Source organism: Agelaius tricolor, unplaced genomic scaffold (assembly GCF_023055355.1).
Source record: "Agelaius tricolor isolate 1412-34295 unplaced genomic scaffold, bAgeTri1.0.p SCAF_13, whole genome shotgun sequence".
NCBI classification, from domain to species: domain Eukaryota; kingdom Metazoa; phylum Chordata; class Aves; order Passeriformes; family Icteridae; genus Agelaius; species Agelaius tricolor.
Window position 1 is genome coordinate 11,161,489 of NW_027269273.1, and position 26,757 is coordinate 11,188,245.

The 26,757-nt window shown below is 39.7% G+C and overlaps 2 protein-coding genes across 3 annotated transcripts in view; both read right to left on the reverse strand.

Moving 5' to 3' along the window:
• The window catches only part of CDHR1 (cadherin related family member 1), a 72,598-nt gene extending 56,211 nt beyond the window's left edge, over positions 1-16,387 (reverse strand). Inside the window, exons 1-5 of the mRNA XM_071438738.1 lie at positions 16,048-16,387; positions 9,206-12,623; positions 8,319-8,429; positions 5,891-5,953; positions 3,552-3,742 (exon numbers count right to left, since the gene is read on the reverse strand). The gene's annotated coding sequence lies outside the window, so the exon portion shown is untranslated. The remainder of the gene's footprint in view (positions 1-3,551; positions 3,743-5,890; positions 5,954-8,318; positions 8,430-9,205; positions 12,624-16,047) is intronic.
• A 126-nt stretch (positions 16,388-16,513) lies between these two features.
• Positions 16,514-26,757, reverse strand: GHITM (growth hormone inducible transmembrane protein). 2 transcript variants are annotated; one of them, XM_071438742.1, is made up of 9 exons: positions 26,620-26,757; positions 25,098-25,257; positions 23,493-23,592; positions 23,142-23,253; positions 21,744-21,885; positions 20,565-20,673; positions 19,297-19,485; positions 18,560-18,731; positions 16,514-17,748 (listed from the first exon to the last, which is right to left on the reverse strand). In XM_071438742.1, exons 2-9 carry the CDS (start codon positions 25,224-25,226, stop codon positions 17,661-17,663), a joined length of 1,041 nt encoding a protein of 346 aa, XP_071294843.1. In that variant the 5' UTR covers positions 25,227-25,257; positions 26,620-26,757; the 3' UTR covers positions 16,514-17,660. The 2 variants fall into 2 exon arrangements, with proteins under 2 accessions (XP_071294843.1, XP_071294844.1); XM_071438743.1 differs by lacking the exon at positions 26,620-26,757 and adding an exon at positions 26,349-26,482.

A 26,757-nucleotide genomic window follows, 5' to 3' on the forward strand; every position in this document is an offset into this window, starting at 1 on the left:
TTCTCCTCAGAAAAAACATTGGTAAAAAGTGCGCATGCATCTGACCTGCCTCCACAATCTGACATCTTCCTAAAACTAGTTAGCACTAACTTTGGACAAAACAGAATCAGGCAACAGACTTGATCCAATGAATACTGATGCCACCACGAGTCTTCTACTCAGTTTTGGCAAGAGTTAGCCTTGTATCTACACAGGAAATATCCTTCTGCTTTGATATTCCAGCTGAGTTTATTGTTTGAGATGAGACTGTTCATGGAGGAGTGCAGTTTTCCTTGGCAAATGGGATCACAAGAAGTAGCCCCTGTAGTCCACACTTTAGATAAACAGAACTTCTCTAGAGACAAAATCCTGAATTCTTTGAGGATACCTGGGCAGTTGCATCAGTTGTGAGCCAGTCTAGAGAGCTGAAAAGCCAACATCAAGAGCCCCCATTTCACCTTTTGGGATTACATTTTGTATAAAAAACCATATTTTTATTTCTCCTACTACCCACTTAGAAAAAGAGATCCCAGAACTTGTCTTTAAACCAACAGTCCCTGTCAGGAGAGACATTTCTTCTGTGCTCCTGACAATTCACAGTCATAGTGCCAAATAAAACAGACTGATTTGGTGTTAGCTGGTGGTATTAAGCTGTAAACAAAGTGAGGAGACACCTGGCTCACTTAATTGACAAGGTCAGACCAGGATTCAACATCTGTTCTGTCAGGCATAGAGACACTTCAGAAACATCTTTATCGCAACTTATGGGCTGTGCAATTTTCTTGCTTGACAGCTGACTGCACACAAAAACACAAGACACAAAAAATTCATTTGTCAGTTTGGACAAGATAAATTTACTTTATATAAGCATACAGCTTGTGTATTTTGAAAAGCCACTGAGCAAATATGTTTCTCTTCTGGTAATGCCAGACAAATACATGTAGAAGTGAAAGGAAAATAAAGAGGAAGAACAGATGCCTGTAAGTGAAACCATGATCAGATGGTAGCTCTGTTGTACCACATGGGGAAATGGCCTGGTACATAAGAGTCAAACTGTGCTGAGGAATTACTTTCAAGAGGACAAACAACATTCTGATACCTCTGTATGAAGCAACAAAGCATTTGGGCAGCAGTCACAATCCATGCTGAAATTATTTGGAGGTTGCTGCTGTATTCTGCTCAGCCAAGGCTAGGACTTCAGACAAACAACAACTTTAGCTAGAATAGCCCCCAATGAGGGACTGAGGCCAGCCTGGGAAACTTAGTGAGTAAAAATACTAAAGTGCATTAAATGACAGGCTGGGATCTCCCCAGAGATGCAGAGCTGTCACAGCATATGCCACAGCACATGCTGCAGTCAAGACAGCCACCATACACAGAGTGTCACCATACAATTTCAGAAGGCTTTAGGCATTCACCCATTCACACCTTATCACAGCAGAAAGCTTCAGGTATCTGCCCATACAGAGTAACACCACTCCTCTTCAGAAGGCTGCAAGCATCTGCCCTTCTTGTCCTTTAGCCCAACCTTTTATCCCCTCAAAAAGGTTGATCACTGCACCTGTGTGTCCTCTGTTCCCTTTGGTGGTTGGCCAGTGCCCCTGGGCACTCCATGGCTCAAAGCTGCTCAACTGCTTCTCACAGCTGCACCCACTGGGGATGAGGCTCCCACAGCCCCACCCCAATCACCACAAACTCTGTGCCTACATAGAGTATTTCTGTAAGAATTGTGTTAATGGTCTCTGGGGCTTCTGCTTTTCTTATCAGAGGGAACATTTTGCCTGAAGGAGGGTTGGAGAGTTTGGAGCATGCTGTTTGGAGGGTGCAAGGCAAAGAGGACAATCTTAGAGCATTTTTCAGATATAAAAGAAAAGGGCTTAAACTCATATTAGAGAACAGAATCTTCAAACCTGTTAGTGAAGCTCTATACAGAGCTGTAAACACCTGGCCATATTTTACAGAGAAAAACCCTGCTGCAAACAATACCAAAAATGGCTTTTACATTTATTTGTCATTTACATTCTACAGATTCTTTCTGCGAGCTCCACAAAACAACAGAGATAAAATATGTTGGCCCCCTCACCAGCAACAAAACATGAAACACAGTTCCTTCACCAACCTTCTGATTCAGAGGTGTTGCAAGGAAAACTGGCAGTTCCTTTATCCTTGATATAAAAAATGCTATGCATGGTCAGGCATTCAAAAATAGAAAGCTGAGTGTCAGATCTACCTACTCTCAAAACCAATATGAAAATAAAGTAATAGCAAGCACACAGAAGAGCCAGAAATAGGTTCAATTGCTCAGTACAATAGAAACATTCTCAATAAGAGCAGACCCTGAGCAAGTGCCCATAAACCTGACCTTTTGGAATTCCATTTGCCTGTGTGAGTTACAACAGACCTCTGACTGTTCCCATTCAACTCCCCCAAATTGTGAAGGGCACTGAAACCATTTCTATCATACTGACAATTATGTTAAGAGAAAGAGTAGTACTATGAGTACTGACAGAAAAATTACTATTTGCAATCTGCAATTTACCCAGCAGCAAAGGTTTCTACTCCTCCTCATATTCACTAGAAGGAGAACTGAATTTATGAACAAGCAAGTAATTCCGTTTTAAGGACTCTCCCCCAGGCAGAGAAACAGCAGCAATGCAGAGGACAGTTAGGAGAGGACAGAAGATACATGGCTAAAGTATCAGTGGGTTTTTCAGTTTCTCTGTTATTCAGCCCTTTGGTATTATTCTTAGCATTTATTTCATGCTCCAGTAAGCTTTGTTTATTGAGGTGATCACACAACTCTGCTGTCTTGAAAGAACAGCTGCCTTCTGGCTTCAGAGGAACAGATGAAATCTGATTAGGTTTAATATCTTTTCAGTATGCTCTTCAATAACCACCTGATGACACTCTTAAGGAAGTTAAAACCAGGCCACTTTGATTTTTAAGTCAGATTTAGCCCCCTCTGATGACATATTGAAAAGCTTACTTGAATCTGGCCCATCACCACTATTTTAGTAATTTGCTTATCTAGTTTCTCAGCCCTTTGTAAATGATGAGATTTTTATCATTTGTAGAAATTTACTTCCAAGTGGATTGCTAGCACTGAGTACAAGGGCTGCAGGAAAAATCATCAATGATTGATGATCATAAAAACAAACACCGTTGTTAATTTAAAATAAATGATTCAAGAAAAGATTAAATATGCATGTATACTTATAACTAGAAACAAAAGCATCAGCCCTTCACCACCTTTTAGGCAATAGAATGCCTAAAAGGCATTTAGAAATGCAAACCAGTGCAATTCAGCTACCTCTTCAACCAGCTTTCCTCATTCTCTTACTCGAGGAGCCAAATCCCTGCTTGGTGCAGAGGAATATTCCACTGACACTAAGTTTGGTGGCAGCCAGACAACATTGCCTGACTCTTTCTGCCAGGTTAATACTATCAAAGGTGCCTGAGTGAGCACCTTTGATAGTATTAACCTGGCAGAAAGAGTTAGGCAAAGTGACTGAAATGAGTGAAGGAATGAATAAACAGTAATGAAGCCTTTCCCCAAACAGAAAGCAATGTACATTCATGTCCTGTCTGTGAAAGGAGGGTCTTCAAGATAGTGAAGCACTGTTGGTTGTGCATGTAGGCAGATGCTTTTCACCCTCCTCTCAGTCTGCTTATTTTAGCTGTGGAAGTGGTCCAGAAAAGACTCGCGGATGACAAGGCCTGCACGGTCTCCTTGTTTCCACTGGAGTAACTTTAAAACCTGTACCTGTAAAACAAACATGAAAAACAGAGAAAATTGAAAGATTTGTTTAATTGGGAGTGTGGAGAATGGCACAAAACTTTTATATCTGAAATTTAGCCATGTTTGTGTGGGCAGGCTTAGATTAGCAGTGATCTGAAAATAAACAGGGATGTGAGGGCAATTTTTTTTTTCTTTTTATTAGGTTGCTGGAGGTCACTGACTCCCAGCAGACTATTCTCCCTTTAGTGAGGGTGCTCAATCACTACAAGTTTGCTGCTGCTGGAAGTTTCCATAGTCAGGTGAAGGTCTTCATAGACACATGATGGTGCTACTGTCTCTCCAGAGTTTGAATTCTGTAATTGACACATTAAACAGTGTCTTCCCCTTACTATCATCACATTCTCCCTGTTTCCTGGTCAGAAGCCATAGATTGACATTAGAAGGAGAACTAAAGCATTTGCTTTCTGGGACAGCAATTGTTTCTGATAGAATGACAACAGAAACTTTCCAACTTCTAGGAAATCAGTGGTTTTGCTTCAAAAGAAGTAGCCAGTGTGGTTATGTATGGTTATACATAACCCTCTCCTCAAGCCACACTGAGCTGGTCTCCAAGTGGCTTTGCAGCTTGCCCATGGCAATTGCCCAGCACAAAGAACAGTGCAGAGCAAGGCTGAAAAACAGCCCCTGTGCTTTGCCTGCAGACTATACAGCAAGTAATATCCCACTAAAAAAAGACAGCACAAGTCACCCAGAAATCTCATAGCAACAATGCAAAACAAAGCCAACACTGCACAATTCCAGTCAAGAACCACACATTAAAACAGAACAATTCAGGTTTGGGCAGTTGCTGCATTAGGCCCAAGCTTTTACAGCTGCCTCTCAATAAGAGTAGAAACCAATTCAGATCAAGCATTTTGATACAAGCAGATCTGAGGAAGTCATTTGCAGCAGAAAGATGTACCTTATATGGAAGCAAATAAACAACAATCCCTTACCAATAAAAGGTTTGGCTGCTGTTAAGGACTGGAGATGATTACAGTAAGCATGTTGAATGCTCTGAGAACCAGGGCAGAGTGTAATGATCATAAAGCAAAGATGATAAAGTATTATTGTGTTTGCAGCAGAGGAAAGCATTTCAGATTCCCTCAGTAGGAGATCTTTGTGGTGAATTTACAGGTTTTACTGGAGTGCTTCCTTTGTACTCCTTTCTGCCCCTCAGCACAATACCCTTCATTGCTCTGTGAGACCTCCTGCCCCTGCTTCCTTTCTGCCCCTCAGCACAATACCTTTCATTGCTCTGTGAGACCAGCATCACTGGACTCATCCCCAGGAAACAGCAGTTTGCTTTCAAAGGAACATTCTCTTTGCAAGCACTTTTAGCAGAGAGCTTTCACATTGTTCAGAACTTCAAATTAGTGATTTTATGATTAAAATATTAGAAATAGGAAATAAAGTATTTTAGATCTAATTCTTTATCTTTAGAGTTTAACAGAAGTTATCAGCTAGACATTTTATTGAAATTAGAAACATTAAGATTTAAGATACTAAGATTCTAAAGAGCATACTAATCCTTTTATCCTAGACTTGTTCATGGTTTGGCTTTTTTTCCACTGGGGTCTCACTGAAACCAGAGATATTATGTACTTTTACTTGCACGGTCTTTAGATGCCCATATTTAGAACAAATTCAGTCTCAGCTAATTCTTGTTTCTGGTAGAGCTGTGGGTTCAAAAATAGGATTTTTGGGAATTTACAGAACCACACTTTGGCTGATCTCTCAAAACATAAAGATGAATGCAGGCACAGATGAATGGTGATGGAATACAGCAGGGCAAAGCCAGGATAATATTTCACTTCTGCAACTGTTCTTATCAATGAGGAACACTGACACTCCTTTAATCAGACTTGAGCACAGTTCTCTTGATTGTTTTATACTATGGGCATTAAATGGGTTCTAATCTTTTCTAATCTTATTTCTTCCCAATCCAAACACTCAGTAAGTTTCTTAAAAAAAAGAGAACAAGTTCTCAGTGATTCAATGAAGCTAATATTTACCTGCATGGAAAATTATGTGAAGTTTGCAGATGGAAAAAAACCAGAGTGCTGTGATTTCTCTCATGATTCATAAGAGAAGATCACCTAATTCATCTAATGAAACTGTAAACCTTTTTACCTTTATGTGGATTTTTGTTGACTGTGGATGCTTTTGAACAGCAGCGTCTTCTAACCCTCTGACCTAAGGGTGAAAAATAATTCATTATCAGTGGAGACAGGTAATGCAAATAACTGTATTTACCACTGACATCCTTGTGTAGAGGGATCTGTAAAACAAAGGATTATCATGACTGATTTTCAGATCTCTGCACAGCTTTGTCCCTAGTGTGGAACAGGAAATTATTTGCTCTTTTCTATCATTACTCATAGATGCATCAGATACACATTGTAAAGATTTCTTTATCCTTCCAAATGTCACACTGGCAGGCAATACAATTACAGTTACACCACTTTAAGAAAATAGAAAAAATTACCAACAGGAAAAAAGAGCATCTCAGTGTCCAGATGCACCAGAGTGTAGAATAAACTGCTTTGGATGGGCAAAGCCACTGAAATATTCCCTCCCACCAAACCTAAAAAAGTGAGCTGTTGACTACAGTTGACCACAGTGCTGGTCACAATAAAGGGGGAAAAAAAAGGTTCACTCTGGAGCTGGGGGGGGAGCAGAAAGGACAGAGACAGATGATTTCTCATCAACAAAATCTAATATGTGGTCAATGTTTCTGGAAATCACTGAGGCACAGTTTACAGCCAAGGCTGGTGATGGAAGCTGAGTTTAGTTCTGATAATTTAGTTACATAACAGTTCTCATAATTTAGTTCTGATGTAACAGAGCAACAGTTTAACACGCAAAGTGCATTTATCTTGCACAACCAGACACTTTTACTTTGACATCAGTGCTTACAGATAAGTAAGAGTGTCCTTTGCACGTTTCCTCCCCACCTTCTGACTCATGAAAGAGCCATGCACATCAACAGGAAGGAAACGCTACTGTGGCAATGGCAGGTATTTATTTGTGTTTTATTGATATGGCCATCTCCTGTCCTTCCTGCACAGGCTTCCTTTATGCTCCTGAAGACACTTCAAGAAAGTCTCCAACTGCCCTTGCACTGTTCCTAAAGTTTTTCTCAAGGGTTATGGAAAAACCTGAATAAAAAGAAGCAAAAAAGGCAGAGAGAGCAGAAGGGCTTCAGCTACCACTGCTCTGGCAAATAGCTCTACCAGCACAGACACCAGTAAATGACAAAACTGGGCAGCTGACTTAACCAATTAGAAAAACAGATTCCACATCTTTCTCCATGCTCATATTTACACATAAAGCAATTCCTAAAAGGTTTCTAGAAAATATCAAGCATGGCAAGTCTGCTGTTCCTGATCTTTGGACACTTAGCTTATTTGTTTATCTCACATTTACTCTCTATATCTTGTATAAAATACACATTGTAAAAATCATGGTGAGTCTCAGAGATTTACAATATCAAACCTCAAGTCTGCACAGGTAACTCTAGATTGCACCTCTCAATTTAAAAATGCTACTGAATTGTTCTTCTGCAAATGCACAATGACATCTGCAGAGAGGTGGCTATAGACAGATGGAAAACCCTCTGTTTTCAGGAATTTAATTGCTCTGTGAATTCAGAATACTGCAAAATGGTAACTAAGTGCCTCAAGATACTGCAGATGAAGTGTGGATTATCAGTGGTAAAAAAACCCAACCAAAAAAAAAAAAAAAAAACAAACAAACAAAAAAAATAAACAAAAACCAAGGGAAAACAAAGTTTAGACTGATTGAAGATCAGAAGAATTACTGAAGAACAGTTTCACTGTTCTATAAAGAACTTATCATATACTCTGTTAACCTGACTGATTCATGTTCCCTTATTTCATATGGGTAGAAGCTTTTTCCATTAACACATTTCCCACTTCTGACAAAATTATACTATTTTTACATTGGTGGATGCTTGGTTATCTACTGGGAAAATATAATAGGAAGTATTTTCAGAAGAGCAGATTTCAGAATACAGATTAAGGTAAAAGTTAACCATGCTGTGCAACAGGCTATAGCAGAGGAAACACTACTGTACAAACCAAAGCACTGATAGGCTACCACATTCTGCAGTCTAAGACCTTTTCTAAGTTCAATCCTCCTTTTCATTGTCAAGCTCTGTTTGTTTCCTTTAGTTAAAATCAACATAGCAAATAAGCATTTTATATAAAAAAAGGAAAGAGAGGAAAAGAGAAAGCTGTGTTAGACTATAATACTGTACCTTCTGCAGCAAAGACATTGAGGCACAAAAGACAGAGAAACAAAAAGCCACAAAGTGCCAGGAGCTTCATCCTTCCAATGAGATGTTTCCGAGGAGGCTGAAGGTGTGTCTTTGTCTCCTCCAGCACCTCAGCTTTTTATAAGACAGAGTGAAAGGACTATTACATTCAGAATGGGTGGAGAGTTGGCCTTTGTATTGCACCTCAACAGACAAAAAGAAACAGCACTTCCTAGTTGAAGAAGCAATTTACTCAGAATGAGGCAACATAGAGTTCCTTACCAGTTACACAGGAGCTTGAAGATTAAAGTACACAGAGATGTTCTGAGGCAGAATCCTTGTCCTGTGCTACACAGCAGCCTCTCCAGAGGACCTGGTGTGCTCCTCTGCATGCTTGGAAAGGGAGAGAGCACAGCAGAACTGAATCTGTATGGACAGTGATTGGGGCTTGAAAAGGCAAACCAAACCCAGGGTGTTTTAATCAAAGCAATTGCCAGCCTGTTGTTACCATAATTAACAAGACAGCTGGTTAAGCAGCAGATTTCTGAGTTTATTATTAACATCTCAGTTTCTGTTATATCTGGATGATTAAGTTGCAAAGATTCCAGCTAACAATTAAGATTAAGAAGTCATCAAATTCAACATAGTATCAAGGTTCACAGAGTGTACTTTAAAAAAAAAAAGTCCTTCAAGGAGGAATCAACTATAGAGCTGTGTCACTTAAAAAAGGTAAAAAGTTCAGGTTTGAGAGCATTCAATTCTCCCAGCTTAATCTGGTAAGATTTGGGTCTCTAACAACAGAATAGTTAAAAGCCATGTAGCCTTAAAAGGTGGGAGCAGTATCTGCAAGCCACCCAGACTTGGAATTACAGCAGGATAGAAGGCTTCACTCTGGTGCACAAATATTGCTCCCAGCCCCAGTTTTAAAGGTTTCCTATTTCAGGTTTGGATTTGGCTTGTTTCTTGCATTCACCAGCAGCTTCCCAAATTGGGTCGCCCTTTTATCTACCAAATTTAGCCCCAAAAGCTTATTTCTGCAGTCCTACCTAGCAATATCCATAGACGGTGAAGATTGCTAATACCTGTCAGCCTTTCTTGTTTGCCAAGGCTGGCATTACCAAGGTTCAGGAATCAAATCACTAACAAAACTAGCTACAAGATAGAATTACCTTCAAAGTGCTTTATGAAAGCCCGCCTCACACTGGCACACCTTGTTCAGCCTGTAGTAAGGCTGTTAGTTCACCTAAGTCAGGAGGGACTTCTACAGTTCAGTTGATGCAGAGAAAGATGAATGACAACAATGTTGTTGTTATGATCTCAGGCTTCTTTTGAATATTGAAACATATAGGTGTGAGTCCTCATTTTGTACTTTTAAAGTCAACATTTTGCTGGTTAAGACTGAATCAAATAACATAAATCCCAACATAAATTGAGCATGTAAAATGGAGCCGGTTAGCCTTCTCACAAAGGTTTGCAGAAAATCTGAAATGTAAATAAGGCACAAGAAAGGGTTGGTAGGAGAGTAATTTTTCTGCAACACTCAATCAGGCTGAGTAGTGGTAGCACTGAAGCAAGGATTTCACTTGGTGACTACAGTATTTTATCTCCATTATACTTTCTGAGAAAGTTCCAGACAAGCTCATGTACCGAGGAAAGTGAGTGAATGGCTGTGTGGGGCTCAGTTGCCAGCTGGGGTTAAACCACATGCTCAAATAATTTTTCATGTATTTTTAGCCTTAATTAGAACCATCACCCTCTCTTTTTGTGTGCATGATAAGAAATAAAAAGTGAATACAGAAAAGTAACCAGGTAAGATGGGAGATGACTTGCAAAACAGAACCTCATCACGTGATGGCTATTGACATTTCCAACTTGCTCATTTAAACAAAAAGTGCTGCCAACAGCACTACGTCAAAACCCCCTATCTTTCTTTTGAAATATTTACGACATAATATTGGGCAATGCAAGTTATTTACAAAGACTTGTTTTTCTAAGTATACATCACTGCACTGTGACTTTACCAATCAATCACCCCAAGCAAGGAAACAGCATGTGCTACCTGAATGCCCCACTTGTTTTCTGCGTGGAAGAGGCAGGCTGCTACTTGGTCTCTGTTACAACAATCCAAGCCTTCCAGCTACTATGAGGGGAAATGAGGCACACCTGTACAGTCATCACTGCACACCCAAAAGCCCCAGAGAGGGGTTTGATAGGAACAAGAACAAGTGCCCATTTTTTCAAGGACAGCACCTGTTTCAGGAGTTTGTCCTGTCTTACTGTCAGGCTGCTCTAGGAATGCAAACAGAAAACCCGAAACTTTCTAAAACTAAAATACTGCATGAATTTATCAAAATAACTTCTTGGGGTGAGGATATTGTAATTTATTTGTTTATTTTCACCAATTGAGAGGTCTAGTTGCAAACCTTGAGAGATTCTTTTGAATAGGTATTGGGGTCCATGCACTATATTTTGCTTAGCAGTTTTGAGAAGAAACATAGCTGAGGAAGACTTTTTTTCCTCCTAAACTGAATACTTTCAGAAGAAATTCCTGTGCTTTTTATCTTAAATTTCAGGCTGCAAAGTTGATAATTGCTGTGGTTAAACCCTGTAATTCTTAATGCCCTGTTTCATATGTGTCTATAAATGCTAATATTACAGGAAATGTTAAGCAAACTGAAAAGGGAAGACTAGAAGCAATGACCTAGCATAATCTTTAGACTTGCGCTGAGATAAAAGTTTTATTTATAAGGCTGTGGACTATACAAAATAATGAGACACAATTGTGTAAAGGGAGTGGCTGGAGACAGGAGAGGGAATAAAACCAGAGATTAATAAATAATCTCTGCTAACCTGTGTCCTTAGGGTCTGTCAGCTGGAAGTCTGAAGCATCTGTATGATAGTCTCCTGTAGACATGAATTTTATGAAATGAGCAGCAGCTGCTGTACATCTTTCCAGTTGAAAAAAAGGTTGAAATTGAGTGCAGAGGTATTTCTGAATCATCCAGGGAAATAAGGGATGCATCCTGAGATTTGCATTATGTTCCCATTAATGGTGTTCAAAAGCCACATAGGATGTCTCTCAAAGTCTTAAAGAAAGTACTTTGATTCCTAAAGTTAAATTAAGGCATGATCCAGAGTCTCCTTTTGTGCTTGCCAAAACTCTTAAATTTGCAATCTTTATAGAGTCATTATTTCTGGAAGTGGTATGTTAATATAAGATTCACTAATATTTTTTAAAGGTCATGCCAATCTAAGAAGAATCTGCATTTTGTAAATGAAAATTTCTTCTAACCAGGTTGAAACAGCTGTTTGTGACATAAGGAGAATAACACAGTTGGAGCAAATGATCTTGTTAAATTTAGAGCTAAATGAAACTAACTTTTGAGCTGCGAGAAGGCAGGAAACATTAAGAACTTTAAGGATACCAAGTTAATTTAATTCAACCTAGACTGCTTATGGGGAACCAACATAGTTATCCAGGAGCATGTGCGGGTCTGTTTTTGAAGGAGGGAACATAGTGTAGAAACTGAAGGCTGCAGTAGCAGTCAGGGTATGAGAAGCAGTAATGACAACATGTGGGACATACTAACTATACTAACTAACAAAGATCAGAATGAAGAGCAGGACTGAGGTTATAATTTCTCCTAGCAGTTTATGGTGAGCTGATAAACACTTTGAAGACTGTCCTGGAACAGGGTTTAAAGCATCTTTGACACAGCTTTTTCAATGAGTGTCCTGCCACTCCTCACACTGCACCTGCAAGTAAAGCCTCTGCAGAGCTGCCAACTGGTGTGTTTGTGAATCTCATGTGTGCTGTTCAGGGTGTCCAGGCTCTGTGTGCTCACTCCATTCTCTTCACAGGTCACTGTTCTAGATAGTTCTATTAAAATGGAACTCGCAGCTGTTTTTATTTTGCTTGGTTTTAACTTTCCTCCTGCTGGGAATGTGGCAAACATGAAAAAACAGATGTTTTCCCTTTTTCCCTGCTTAGTTCATGTGTTCTCTCTCTAGTTTTTCAAGCCTTCGATGTGGTTTATCTGGTTGCTGTAGGCTTCTAAACAGCATAATGAAATGAGGCAAGGGTTCAGGCCAGAAAAATTTACATTAGGTGCAGTGTTCATTGTGCTATGTGTGATGGAAACATTTCTTTGTGGTAGCCCAGTCTTCGAGTTCAGGCAAGACGTGATTGAAGAGACTGTTTTTGACAGGTAATCTGCTGGAGCTCACGCTTCCATGATGGGGTGATGAGAGGAGCTGTGTAACCTTCTCATTACGGAGCGTAACCTTCTCATTAAGGAGGCAGATCTGTTCCCACTGCATGTTACTTCCCCCAAAGCAGGGAAAAAACAGGGACCCAAGCAGGGAAGATTATCCCTCTTGCCACTTACCATAGCTCTAAAGGATGTGTCCTTGTTTCAGTCAGCACTTTGTTTTTCAGAAAGATGATAGAAGAATATGAAGTCTATCTGGTCTTCTGTACAAAGTAACTAGTCCAGCTGCCCAATGCTTAATTCCAGAAAACTTAGTAAGAAGAAGTGAAGTAGTACAATGACAGATGTCTGGGCAGGCATCTCACTCTTCTTCCTCCTGAATAGATAAATGTTTACTTCAGCTGGCAAGCCTCCAAAATAGAAAATACTGTGCAGATGTCAGCCCCTAGGCTTTTGGAAAGATTTTGAGATTGTTCTGCATATTAATCTCTTTCTTGAAACCATGAATAAGCCTTGTCTCTGCTATCTGATAGGAGATGGTTGCAGAGATAACAGAGTGTTTTGTCCTGATGCTGTTACTTGGCCACTCTCACCTCTTTCTGGTTATTCTGTATGTTGTAGATATGCTAATAATTTCATACAAACAATATTAGTTGGTAATAAAGTCCAGAACTTGAACTAAGGAATTTAGAGGCTAAAGATCTTTTCATTTCTAAAATGGTATGAATTTCAAGTTTTCTTCCTGCCACCTCTGACAGAGAGACATTTGAGGAGAATGCTCCATTGTTGATTTACTGTCAGCTTGCTAAAATCCCATAATCCAGTTTACCAGGCAGCATTTCAGTGCATTGAACACAGTCTGTCCACCAAAGCATTTATGGTCACCTCAGTTTACGTAATGTGACTAGGATGCAGTAAAAGAAGAAAAGACTTCAGCAGCAATGGCTTTACTTTCAGGTGAAAGTGGGGGGATAGGAGAACTCTGCTGAAGCTTTTAAGAGCCCAAGTTCTGTATGAATCCATCTGTGTATAAGACATAAGAAGAGTGAGATTTTTGCATTTCAGCTTAACTAGTAGTTCTTTTCATCCCCTTGGGACTCAAATATAATTTGTAAAACACATGTGGAATTTTGTTTTCTTACACTGTCTTGGGCACGAGGAGGAATCTGATCAATAGCTCTTGCTCCTATAAGTTCTTCAGAAGTCCCTAAGGAATGTAGTGCTACAAGGCATGCAATTTCTGTTTGCTTTGGCAGTTTGTTGGGGTTTTTTAACTTGTAACATCATTTTTCTTAGAAAAGATGGTGATGGATGAGGATGTATTGCACTGCTTCAGAAGAAAAAAAGAGATCTTCATCTCTGAATGGACATCACAACAGTCAGGAATAAGGCGAGTTGGTAGGGTCTGTAGATGTGCAACATCTCATGTCCAAACTAGGTGGGATGATGAAGTGATTTTACACTTGCAGGCAGTAAAGGAAGACGTGTAACTCCAAGGCCATTACCTCAACACAAGTACATTATCATGCCTCTGCTATCTGACCATTGCAGTGGTGCTGAGTTAGTGTCCAGGAAGAAGTCTAGTACTTCCATAGATATGCAGACCACTATGCAATTTATAAAAATGTAAAGTTGGTCTTTTTCATGGGAGTTCCATTTAATCTTGGCCTTTCCAGTTAAAATTTAGATTAAATTTTTTCTCTGGTAGTGGCTAGAAGCTTTTCATTTTCTTCCCTATGCCACTTTAATTTTCGTTGACCAACATTACAAGAAAGTGATGTTATGTTTTTTCTTTAGCGGAAACTGTGATAATTAAAAAACCAGTTTCAGTAGTTCTTTTTGGCGATCTTCACTAGCAAGAATACAAATTGTAATTATGTACTACATAATGTATTACAAAGTTGCTCATTGACAGAAGGAAAAACAAACACGACTACAGTGTAGCGAAGGTTTAGCTCCTGCGCACAAGCTCATAAAAGAAATGCCTTACAGCAGTACTAAGGATTTGTTCAGAAGCTTAATGATGTCTGCAGGCACACACTAAATGGTGTCAGAACTGAGTGAAGGGATTAACAAAGATGGTATTTTCTTGACCTACTCCTATTCATCACTGGCAAAGGAGAGGTGGTTAGATCTAAAAGCCATCATTGTCAGACATGCTGGGTTTGTGTTTGCCAGCTCTGTGTGGTATTAGGAAAAATGGGGTGGGTGAATGCTGGGCTAGTGAGTCACGTCACACCTTGTGCCACAAGGTCATATGCCTTTGCAGCAGCTGCCCCTGCAGTGCCAGGTGAAAGGTGTGAGCAGCCACCCCCACCATGGCTGCAACAGACTGATGGATCATTTCCTGTGTTGCAAGAGCCTGTCTTGCTTTCCCCATCTCTCTTTCTTATGATGACTAATTTGAAACAAAAATAAAATAAATAAAAATCCAGTTCTTACTTAAATACTCTATTTCAAAATTTGAAGTGAACTTATGGCAACAATTTCTAAATTCCAAGTTTGCTATAAACTGAAGTTCAAGCAAAATTATGCTGTATTCCTAAATTATTTTCAAATGTTGAAGAGTTAAAAAAAATTTCTATTCTTTAATGACAGCAGTAATAGGAAGGAATAATCTTTGTCTTGGGACCGATTCAAGTGACATAAAGATATCAGGCACACCCTATTTGCTTGTGTTACAAGCGAACTATTATAAAGGTTTTATGATGGTTTTATCTGACAGCTTTTAGCAACATTAGAGGTGGGGCAAGCTGGAGGAAAGTTGCAAAGCTACTTACATTCAATAATTTAATTAGGTGAGATCTAAATTTCATGTAGCATTCTGCTATGCAGATTTAAAATACGTGTCAGTTGAACCTGGCCTCCTTAATTATACTAGGTGACGCTGAAGAACACTTTCTTAGGAAAATAATTGCTTTATAATATTGATTAAATTGAAGTAAATTATTAAATACTATAGAGATGATAATTTAGATCATAATTTAAAAGGAGAATTACTTCAAACATCATGAAAATCCATAGAAACCATTTATAATCAGTAGAAAAGATCAGAATTTAATTAAATTGTGGACTAAACACAGTATTTACGTCTTTAATGTCCTCTGGCACACAGGTGGGGAATTTTTAGGCAAATTCAATTTATGCATTGATGAATCACACCTGACCTGCAAAAAAATCCCCCGGAGTTTCATGATCCTAAGTAGGTCTGCCAGGAGTCACTGACAGTAGTCCTGGCTTTAGATGTCCATCTCCCATCAAATCAGAGCTGTCTTAATTAAGGTATATCTTACTTTTTGACTTAAGACTTCAAATGTAAAGGAAAAACTAATTTTTTTTTCTTCTTTTGGAGACAAACACTAGGAAAATACTGCTAGTGCTGTAATGTTATCCACAGAAGCCAAGTCACACCTTTCCACAAGACTGAGCACAAGTGATGCTCATGTTTCTTCAGGCACTATTTCTCAAAAGGTTATTAGATTTCCTCTTGGGCTCATTTTCATGCAAATACCTCCCATAAGCAGTGTGTTGGTTTCTACACCTCACTATTTCAGACAGACCAGAATCCCTCCCTTGGGTTATAGACAAGCTCTAAAACTTCAGCCTCAGAATCTAGACCAAAAGGTTCTTTTGCCTGAGTTTTCTTTTGCAACAAGCATGAATGTCAGAATGTTAAGACAGCTTCCTGTACATTTCAGATTTTGAGAAAAAGCACAGTGCTGTTTTTGGCTACAGTAAAAGAAGAAATTAAGCGTATCAAATTGCTTAAAAAGATAAAACTCTCTGAACAGGCTACTTACAACTGACATGATCCAAAGATTTCTTCCTTTTAAGAACTACAGATGTCCCTCCAGCTGTAATAGTGCCAGGAACTAAATTGTGCCTTATAATCTTTGGGCACAAAGGAGCTGCAACAACGTTCTTCAAAATCCATGCTTTCTTCCCTCTGTTTGAAGAGTCAAAAAATACTACAGTGTGTGACAAACATAAAAGTAGCACTGGCTGCAGTAAGTGGCCAATAGGTTACACCAACAGAACCACTTCAAGTGTAGCCAGTATCCTCCAACTGGGAAACACCCCCAAAAAGGTGCTAGCCAGTGAAAATGAGAAGCATGTTTGCAGATTTTTTTACAGAGGAATATGTACTCTCTTACAAAGGAAATTTTAACTGTAACAAAAAAATATTTATAGTACTCTTCACCAAGTTGTTAGTGCAGAGGTACCAAAATATTTCCATTATCATGGGGAAAAGTGAGAGTAGTCAACTTGTGAGGCTAGAATTTTATTGTTCATAGGTCAATACATAAACATAACATATTTGCCAGAAACTGAAAATAAGACCTGCTGACATTAGGTCAAAATTTTCATGGCCCAAGAACTCCCCTTTTATTCCAACATACAGCAAAAGAGTATGGAAAGTATAAATTTCTTACTGTTAAATCAATTTTACTGTTAGGGAACATTTCTTTTAGACCACATTTAACAGATCAATTTGGAAAAGAAGTAAACAGTCTAATAATGCACACAACAGTAGGACCAATTTATGATCCTGGGGTTTACAGCATGACATACTGAATTCCCAGTTTCTGTGCCAATTATACAAACTTCCAAGAGATGGCCACTAGGAGCTCTTCTGGACAGACCTTCATCTGCAGGACAAGAATTCAGTCACCAGAAGAAAGACACAGCTCTATTGCCATTCAACAGTTTTATAAATCTAGTATCAAAATAAGCTAGCTATTATAGCCAGTCAACATTAAAGCAAGGAATTCTCATGTGTACTCCAGAAGGAGACTGAAGTTCATATGGGATAAATGCTGCATAGTTCCCATATCTTGTCTCCTTTACACTTTTTGGTCATCTAACCTGTGAAATCCTGCTTAACCTTTTCTGATATTTCTGCCCAGGTCAAAGTCATGATTGCATTTAGGGTCATATACAATTTATTCAGTTCTTCCGAAGATGCCAGTAAAATAAAATTTATGAACCTTAACAGAAAATTGATGCATCTAAGCAGCACTTCATGAAGTACTCCTATCTGCCTATGGGATACCAGTTCAAAAATTACTTTCTTTACTATGCAACAACAATTAAAAAAAAAAAAAAAAAAAGAGAAAGTAAGAGTTGAACTGCCATCAAACCCCTTAAAAAGCAGGTAGGACTATTTTATTCATATATTAAAAATAATTTACTTTCCCAAAATAATGTACAATTAGAAGAAGCAGTTCAGACTATTTTAAACACAGAGCTGGAAAGTGTTTGAAGAAAAACTAAGACTGAATCACATTGCACTGAACCAATATGCTGAAATGCTTTAAAATTCTCACTTGGAGCATTACTGCTTTAATCATGAATGTTTATTTAATATGTGCACTAGGTAGGCTGTCAGACAGTTGCAAAGTTGAGTCTCTGTTTACTTTTTCCTGCCACTTCCACCACCTGCAAGCATGGTGGCCACCCGAATGAAGATGTTCAGTGTATCAGTGTAGATACCCAGGCATCTAGGAAACAAGAAATTACAGTTACTGCTGTTGAACAGACACAGAAAGATTTGGTGTTTCACACCATTATACTTCATTTTAGAAGCCTCATTAACTATCTTTACAAAACCCAGCTGTGACTGCCCTCAGTGCTTTGTATGTCAAAGAACACCTGTGTTTTGTTCTACCACCTCTGCCAGCAAGAACTATTTACAGAAATCCTAACAGACAGTATCCTGCTCTCATACAGGAGCCTCTGCTTTTATATTGAACTTTGATCTGCTTATCTCCAAGAATTTTCAAGAAGAACAGTATTACTCTGCTTTAATTAGAATAAAACAGAACCAAAGGAAGTAAGAATTTACCTAGGATCAGACAGACATTTACAAGAAAGTTACCTGTTATTCAGACTTGGTCTTTACTAAAGAGTCAATCCTTCCTTCCCTATCACACCATTGCAGGTTTTCTATTTAGTGACAAAGACTAATAAATATTAAATGACTACGGGAAGATTAACTTCCTCTCAACTGATACTGACAGTTATTTTCAGAAAGCAGGTATAAATTCTGCCAGCAATGCTTTAGAAAACCAAAATACATTTTAGAATGCATTGCTGGAGGCATGTGAAATCACACGCTCAATTCTGTTTCTCACAATGATTTCAGTTTTAACTTCAGCAGCTATTTTGTTGCTGTTGTTTTCAAACCCTGTGATTCTTCACATTGAACAGCAATACACTTTTAAAAGGCTCTTTTCAAAGCATGCTTCAATGTAACTTGAGGCAAACTCCTACCCAGCCCCCAGAGCAGCTGCGGTAGCAGAGAACACTTACGCGTTGATGGGGTCGTATTTGACGACGCCGTAGAGGGGCAGAGTCTCAGCCCGTTTGATCACCAGCTGTGTGTCATAGAGCAGGAACATGCCAAACAGCACCAGGCCACCATAGACCGCCACCGAATACAGCCCGGCACCAAAGGCAGAGGTGGGAGGCAGGAACATGGATCCTGGAGAGCAATGGACAAAGGTGGCAAAGATCATTATCTGCTACTCTGGGTTAGCTCAAACTCCAGTCACTGGAGCACACATTGTCCAGTAAGCATTCAATTCAATTCTCAGTCTGTGGTGTGTGTTTGATACCAAGAGCTTTAGCATGCACACTGAAGATGTCAGATACACAACCTGACCTGTTCATTTTGAACACCCCAGGGAACTGTGTGCATTTTTCTTCAGGTGAAAGTACCTATGACTACAACAATGACTAAAACACATGAAGGAAAACAAGTGGCTTGAGAACTAAGATCACATTTACTGCCTTCTCTACTCACTGGCAGTATCTAAAATATAGGGCACCTCTATCAGCTGTTTGCCAGACTAACATCTGCCAGAACCATAACTTCACGTTCCTTTTCAAGAACAAATACGACAGAACATTTTCTGCTGTACTGGAGTTGCAAGGGCTATATTTAAGGCAAATCTTCACTGAGCAGACCAGCCTGCAACTGTGAGCTGCACTGTAGTAGCTTAAGTTCATAAACCACTTTATATGACAGAACTGAAACAGTATCTTACCGATTGAAGAAGCAATAACAAAGCCTAAGCCTATGCCAAGTGGTGCTCCCATGTTCAGGAATTTTTCACTTGGAGCACACATGGCCACAGTTGAGAGCCCCCCAACAATTCCAGCAGTGTACCAGGCAGCTCTGATCAGCAGAGGACCACCAAGGAAGGCCAGAGGAGCCACCACTGCACCCATGACACCTAGGCAAAGCAAAACAGAACACATATAACACTTGAAACACCACATGCCAAACCCACTTGATTTTCATCTCCAGCCAGATGGCATGGCTCAAACTAACCCATGCATGACAAAACACCAATGCACTTGATTGTACTCTTATATAGAAGGGAGCACAATAAATTAGCAACCTTATGCACTTTTATTTAGCACTAGAGCACTTCAGAGAGCTCATCTTGGGAAAAAAAGACTAACAAAGGTCAACATACTGATTGGTTCATAACAGAGCTGGTAAGAAGAGATATTTAGCAGGGACTTATCAACTACATAATAGCATTAGGAGCGTGCAACACTGAAAAGCAGGACAGACTTCTGATACAACAATCAGTTAGGGAAGTGAGTCAGATTTTTTTGCTAGAGGCTTGTAGGAAATGCGTATTAATATCTCATTAGGTTTTTTCACTTAATAACAATCACTACAATAAACATAATTTCTTCTTGGCAGACATGTTAGCTCTGGAGAGGCAAATATGATTCCAGTGCCCAACCTCCACGTCTTTTCTGAATTTCAAAATATTTCTATCAAAACAGTTTTAAAAATGAGAGCCATTATTATTTGAAGTTGGTATCATTAGTGAGAGATTGAGATGTGTGTCCATGAGGTATTTCAGCTGTGAGCACAGATCAAAAGTAAACTAATACTAAAATCTCTTTTTTTTTAAGTCAGGTTTCAAATGCCTCCAATCCTGCACAGCTGAAGAATGGTTACTGTAGGCAAGAGCACTCAGAGAAGTGGTAGTGTTAGAAAGCAGTGACAAAACCAAAGCAGCCATGAAACCACCTAGTTCCATTTTCAGTGTGGAGTGTATGTACCTCAAGTTAAACTTGAGCATGACTTTCAGAAGACTATGAAAAAACTAGACTTCTGTTAAGGACACTTAAGACATCCTTCCCTGACATTCAGGAATTATCTCTGAAAAACCTCAACTCCCCAACAGCAGTATATAAAAATTTACTTTAAAGCCAGAGTTTTATTAAAGTAAGCATCATTTGGTCACACTGAAGCACAGACATCTCTACAACAAACACTAAATCCACATACCTGAATGCAGCATCCACGCTGCATGTTTAGCTACGGGATTATGTTCATAGGATATGGTCCTGACCAACATTCCAGCACCAATCATGGCTGCAAAAGTTGCACCAATTGCCTGAAGAAACAGCATTACAGAGCTCAAGTTAGCATATGGACATATGGTCTCTGTTCTAATCTCCTAGTCTAAAAGCTGACACAGATTCTGAAAACAGCAACCAAATTCACAACTGGAGGGAATATTCATTGATTCTACTCCTGAAAGGTTACAGTCAAATGTTTGCAGATCTTAGCTTGCACTAATTTTCATTTAGTTTTAGTCAGTTTTCTAGAAATCCAAAGTGAACTATGAAGAACTATGAACTATGGCAACTAGAAGAACTAGAACTATGAACTATGGCACCTGTCTTGGCTGTGTAAAGTAATAAAAGGAAAACTCATGGTTCTGCCTCTCACTCTCATGAGGGTACCTCAATTGTGTTAGCCTTCCTTCTTCTCTTGTACATTTCTCCACCCAAAACCAACACCTAGTTTACTGGCTTATGCTACCAGTGATTTTTTTTAATCTCAGTGCCTCTTCTTATTCATGATTCCAAGCAGAATCATTCAAGATCTACCAAATTGGTCACAAGTGTACAACTTTTATTACCAATGATGCCTAAGTTATGTAGGTGTTGGCATTTAACTGTTACTGTTTCACTCCATGTAACACAATGAATACATACTAAGCCTACCAGTATTGTTTCAGCCTTGGCAAACAGAGACAGCTTTAAAAGTGCCACAGGGCAGAGTAAGAATGCACAGGGATAAAAGTAAGAATGCTCAGTTTCTCTTTACAGACAGCAATAGAAACTGTGCCATTACCTTTAGGTAGCTATTTCTAAGAGGTTCTTACTTGCACATATAGCTGGTAAGGGTAGCATAGTGGTTTTTGCTCATGTAGTTTATCTTTGACAAACCATCAAAACAGTATACAAAACACATGTCAGAATGTGACTAGAATCACCAAATCTTACATCATAAAGTATCATCAGGATACCTGAATAGTCTCTATGGATAAGGACACTAATGTAGGTTAAGTTTTGCCTTACTTTCCACCAAGTAGTTAGATTTCTTGGATTTTTTAATATCAACCATCATTTGGTGGCATTCCTCAGCAAATACTTTTATTTTGATAATAAAGCTTACCAGCCAGGAGCCCTTTGTCATGAGGTTCATGATTGCAGGAGTTCTGCTCACTGCTGCAGCAGACAGAGCTGTCATGCCAATGCTGCCCGCAAAGTACATGTATGTAGAGTGAATTCTGTCCTTCACATACTGTGGCCAAATACTGCAAAAGAAGCAGTCACACAGAGCTGTGCAGTTACCAGGTTCACAACAGAGAGCAGCTAAAAACACAATCAAGCTGTTCAGTGCATTCATAGCCATGGATATAAGGGAGGTTTCATTATAATGATGAGGTCTAGCAACTTCTGCCATGAGTTTACTTTACAATGGGGAGCGAACTTGTCAGTCTTGCTGATTTAATCTAATATTAACTCAGTAGAAACACTGAAAATTACAAATAATGCTGACTATAATGCAATTCTAAGCAGGAAGCACGCACAGAAAACAGAGTAATGAATGCTTTTAACCACAGAAAAAATAAAAGAATGATGTGTGTATATAACAAACTGGTTTCAGGTAAAAGGTCTACAGAATGTGTACTGGCACTAAGGAGCCTGCTGAGCAGCTCACAAATTGCTGAGTCATAGTGCACACGGTTATCTGACACCACAGGACACAAACGTCATTTTGCAAGCTCTAACAATAGCAACAGACCTGGACATAAGTGAGTTTCTGCAATATCATTTGCTCACACTATAGAAAGAAAACTTTCCCTGCTAACACTAAATTTGAACTCAGCGCATATATTTTTTCCCATTTCACTCTTCTGACCTGTTAATCAAGACTTGTGCAGAAAAAAAAATAGACACAGCTCTATCTATAACAAGCTTCTCATAAACACAAATGGCACATGTTCATTATAAATGCTGACTGCCATTTCCAACTGCAAAATAAAGGAAAATATCCCCAACACACTTCTCCCAAGCTCATGCTTATTACTACCCATCTTTCAAGTCTAACTATACAGCTTTGCCATTAGCCAGGGGGTTTTTTTTGACCAAGAAGCAATTCACTGAAGTTTTAAGAACACACTTATTGTATCAAAGTTTATGTCAAGATACTGTGTTTAATGGAGACTTTTTTAACAGCTCTATTAAAGCTGCATGAACAGTCTCATACAAACACCAGGGAAACTGGTCTTAGCAATGCTTTTCAGAAGACCACACTTCCTAAGTTATCTGAAGCACACCTCACAAGATAAATTTATATACTCTTCACATTAGATTTAGCAAAACAAACTCACTCAGGCTACTACTATCTGTTTAAGGCTGAATAATTCTAATTTTGCTTTAAAAACCTGCAGAGACACAGGTGGGGGCTTACTCTTCAGAGCATAGAAAAACCTGAGTGTAGACTGGGTGACAGCAGCTACAGAGGAGGTTTGCTCCACTGGAGAGGTAAATAAACCACGTTACTTACACAGCCCTTTCAATAGCCCCAGTCTCACTGGACAAGCCCATTCCATAGTAGCACAGGGCTCCCAGACCAACGGCAGCCCCTCCAGCAAGAATGAATTTCCCCAGGCGGTCAGCTGGGTAAAGAAATAAAAACAAACACTCTCATTAATGATTTTTCTTTGACAGTTAACAACATCCTCATGTAAATTTTGATCTATCTGCAATGGCTGCTCCACTTTACCCCTCCTTCTAAAAGCTTCACTTCATTTCAAGCCAGTTCACTACCTGTTTCAGTAGTGAAAAAAATATTCCTTTGAGGAAGTTTTAAGTTCAGGTTGAAAGATTCTTAGTATTTAAAGCAGAGCTCCTCTACCTTTAAGTGCAGCTTCTGCAGATGGCTCAAATGCTGCATCTTTCACATCCTGGCCAAGTTTTCCACGCCTTGAACCCATTCTTGCTCTGGTGGCATAACTCTGTTAAATTCAGAAATAACATAAGAAATATTTAATGAAACAAAATAGAAGATAGTCTTACCTACTTACTTGCTACACATAAAATTGTTAATTAATCTCTTATTAATCTGTGTTTACCTTCATACATACAAAGCAACTGTGCCCAAGGAAAACAAGTGAACATTAAAGTTTAGGAACCTTTGTGAAAAACATTGACATATTCTAGAAACACAGAACCAATGCAGTGATGCTGGAATATTCAGACTGCATTTCTTCTACTTTAGTCCCACTGTACCAAACACTGCCACAAGCCTCTCTGTTAAATACAAAAACATAATCATTACTTCTTTGTTTTGTAAAAAAGCCTTTTGCTTTCTATGCTAAAACACTCTTTGTGCTTCAATGTAAAAAAAATTCTGCACAATACTTTTGTGCTATTTTAGAGACATTAAAGCTGGAAAAGCAGCACAGATTTCTTGCTTTCAAGTCTAACCTTGATTTATGGAACAAACCTTGAATGAAGGCCTAGAAAATCAAGATTTTTAAGGTCAACAAGCTCCAAGTGATTATGCTGCTCAAAGTCTTAGTGAGTTGCAGGAGCAACAGAGAATACACTCATATTAAATTCAAAAACAACTTTGTGTTTTCTTACCATTTTGACAGGAATTCTTAAATGAAAATTGCATCTGAGCAGTCAAGGACTCACATCAAGCTGTGAGTTTGTTTCAACACTAAAATACAAAACCTACAAGCATTATTCTCATCAGGCATTAGAGCACTGCAATTCAAGGGGTTTACCACAGCCCTTCAGTCTGGTTGTGCTTGGCAGCTAATGAAATCCAGCCCAATGCTAGAAAACTCACAAACAAAAAAGCCCACCATGTACCTACAAACTTAGAATGCTTGAGAGGAAAATATAAAAGAGGTGAAGAATTTGCTACTAGCACTTTTATCAAGATGGCAGAAGAGTAACAGCAGCCCCTAAGAGTTGTGAGCTGCAGGTCTGAGACATCCTCTCTCAGAGAAGAATAAACAGTGTCTCAGAATAATGAGTGTGGTTTTTAAAAATGCTGCTGAGATCTTTGACTGTCCTGCCATAGCTCAGAAATTGCTCTAATCTACACTACAGCTCTAAACACATATTTGGATTAAAATAATCAAAAAGAAAGTGTTTATTTTAATGTTATATTTAAGACTCTAACTTGGGAACAGGCAGACAGGACAAGAATTTCTGTTCCTCCCACCTTACCTAGTAAGGCCTGTCCATCCCTAACTACCTCTTTTGCCCATTAATGTCAAGACACAAGTCAGTCATTGAAACAGAAGATTTCATTCTTCTGCTCCAAAACTGCTGTGTTTTAACTGAAGAACATTTTTCCTTCAGTAAATTAGAGCAGGTGCCTCAAACAGGCAGAAGGCTCATGCTCATTCACATCAGGTACTCCATGCAAAGTGATTCTTTCAGCAATACACCAAACCCTTTAAAATATGTGCAATCAGGGCCATCAGAAAGAGCATTGCCTTACCTGGCTAGGCTGCCACAGCCTGTATGCTTTTATGCTGGAGCTCCTCAAGGCTGGAGAAGCCTGAGTGATGGTGGGGCGGATGGTCTGGCATGGCAGTGCCCTCAGGCACACCAGCCTGGCAGCCAGCATGGTTGCTGAGATAACTTAACACACTGTGTTCCTGCAAATGCACAAAGAACACAAAGAAAATGTGTTTTGCTGTTTTGTTACATGGTTTTCAGACAAGGTACACGAACTACTTACTCTCAACTACAACAGAAATAATAGAAACCAACCAATCAATCAGAGATTATCCACAGTAAAAGCAATATTATCACTGAAGTACTGTAATAGGAGATAAGAACTTCTTAAATACACAGTTTAACTGTTTTACCTGTATTTATACCAGTATAAGTCTTTAATCAGAGATTTCTCTCTCACAACTCAAAAACAGACTCATGTTCCACTTTTCATAAGTACAAATTCAATCAAGACCTTCTACGTATTTATGTTTGAATTACTTCAGCAACTAACCTTCATTTTGAGACACAACACTGCATGACTACTCTGCCCTCCAAATTTACTTAAAACTCCACAGAAGTATAAACCCAAGTGAGCAAACAGCACAAGATGTATGGTGGAAAATAGTCAGTGACCAATTTTAAGCTGAATCAGTTAGCTATATGGGCACAGCATTCAGTCAAGGTCACAGCCCAGAACCCAGCTTCAGATCATCCTAAGCAATTCTGACGGCAAAACAGTGACACCACTCACGGGTAAATCCACAGCACCAGCAGAACCAGCCTGTGTATCCCACTGGGAGCATGAAAACTGCTAGCTCACTGCCACAAATGGTGCACATCATACAAAAAATCCCAAGGCCTTGGAGTCACTTTAACGTCCTTTAATTACAATTACACACATCCCTTGATATCACGGAACACCCCAACTACCAGTGCCTTTTTTCAAATGACCGGTCATACCTTACGTGTACAGTGATCAGCATAAGCTAAGAGTATTCTAAAGAAAGGCAGGTTTAAACACGGGTGAGAGACAGGCACGCACAGCACTGGACAGCTCGCATGAATCACAGAGCAGTGACTGAGAATATAATAACCCTGCTGCTAGAAAGTGCCTTTGCTCTGCAGCAGTTATGAAATGCCGCTTTTGTAACGGGAACTATTCACGAGGTTCGTCCCGACTGCCACCAAACGCAGCTCTCCCACAGGGATGGCACAGCGGGAACTCACAGGGCCAACTCGCAGATTTTACCTTTCCTTTTCGGGAACGGGCATATAGAGAAAGGCAACTTCAAGTGTTTTATCAAGAGCAAGGAGGGCGGGGAGCCGAGAGTTAAGACCAGAACAACACTCCCACACATTAACCGGCAGTAGCGTAACGTAGCGCCGGGGAGTCACTGCCACACCAGAGCGCGCAGAAACCCCTCCCAGCCCCAACAGGGCGGCGCCCGACTGATCCCGGGCCAGGTCGGGCCTTCTCCGGCTTTTTCCTGCCCCCGCCCCTGTCCCCAGTGGCCCCGCACCTGCCCGGCCCAGCGCGGTCCCGCCGCCTCCTGCACGCTCGGCCCCGCTCCGCCGCCACACCAGGCCCGGCCCCCCGGCAGCGGAAGTGACGCCGAGCCGCCCCGCGCGGCCCCGGCGACTGGCTCGCTCTCGCCACG

What these genes read in the sequence shown, in the direction of transcription:
- GHITM (XM_071438742.1), bottom strand. Translation starts at nt 25,226, where the DNA reads ATGCTGGCTGCCAGGCTGGTGTGCCTGAGGGCACTGCCATGCCAGACC. An exon ending in GGGGCTATTGAAAGGGCTGT is followed by an intron (nt 21,886 to 23,141) that starts GTAAGTAACGTG and finishes CTTCTTTTGCAG; the next exon opens with TATTTGGCCACAGTATGTGA. An exon ending in TGTTATTGCTTCTTCAATCG is followed by an intron (nt 18,732 to 19,296) that starts GTAAGATACTGT and finishes ATTGCTCTCCAG; the next exon opens with GATCCATGTTCCTGCCTCCC.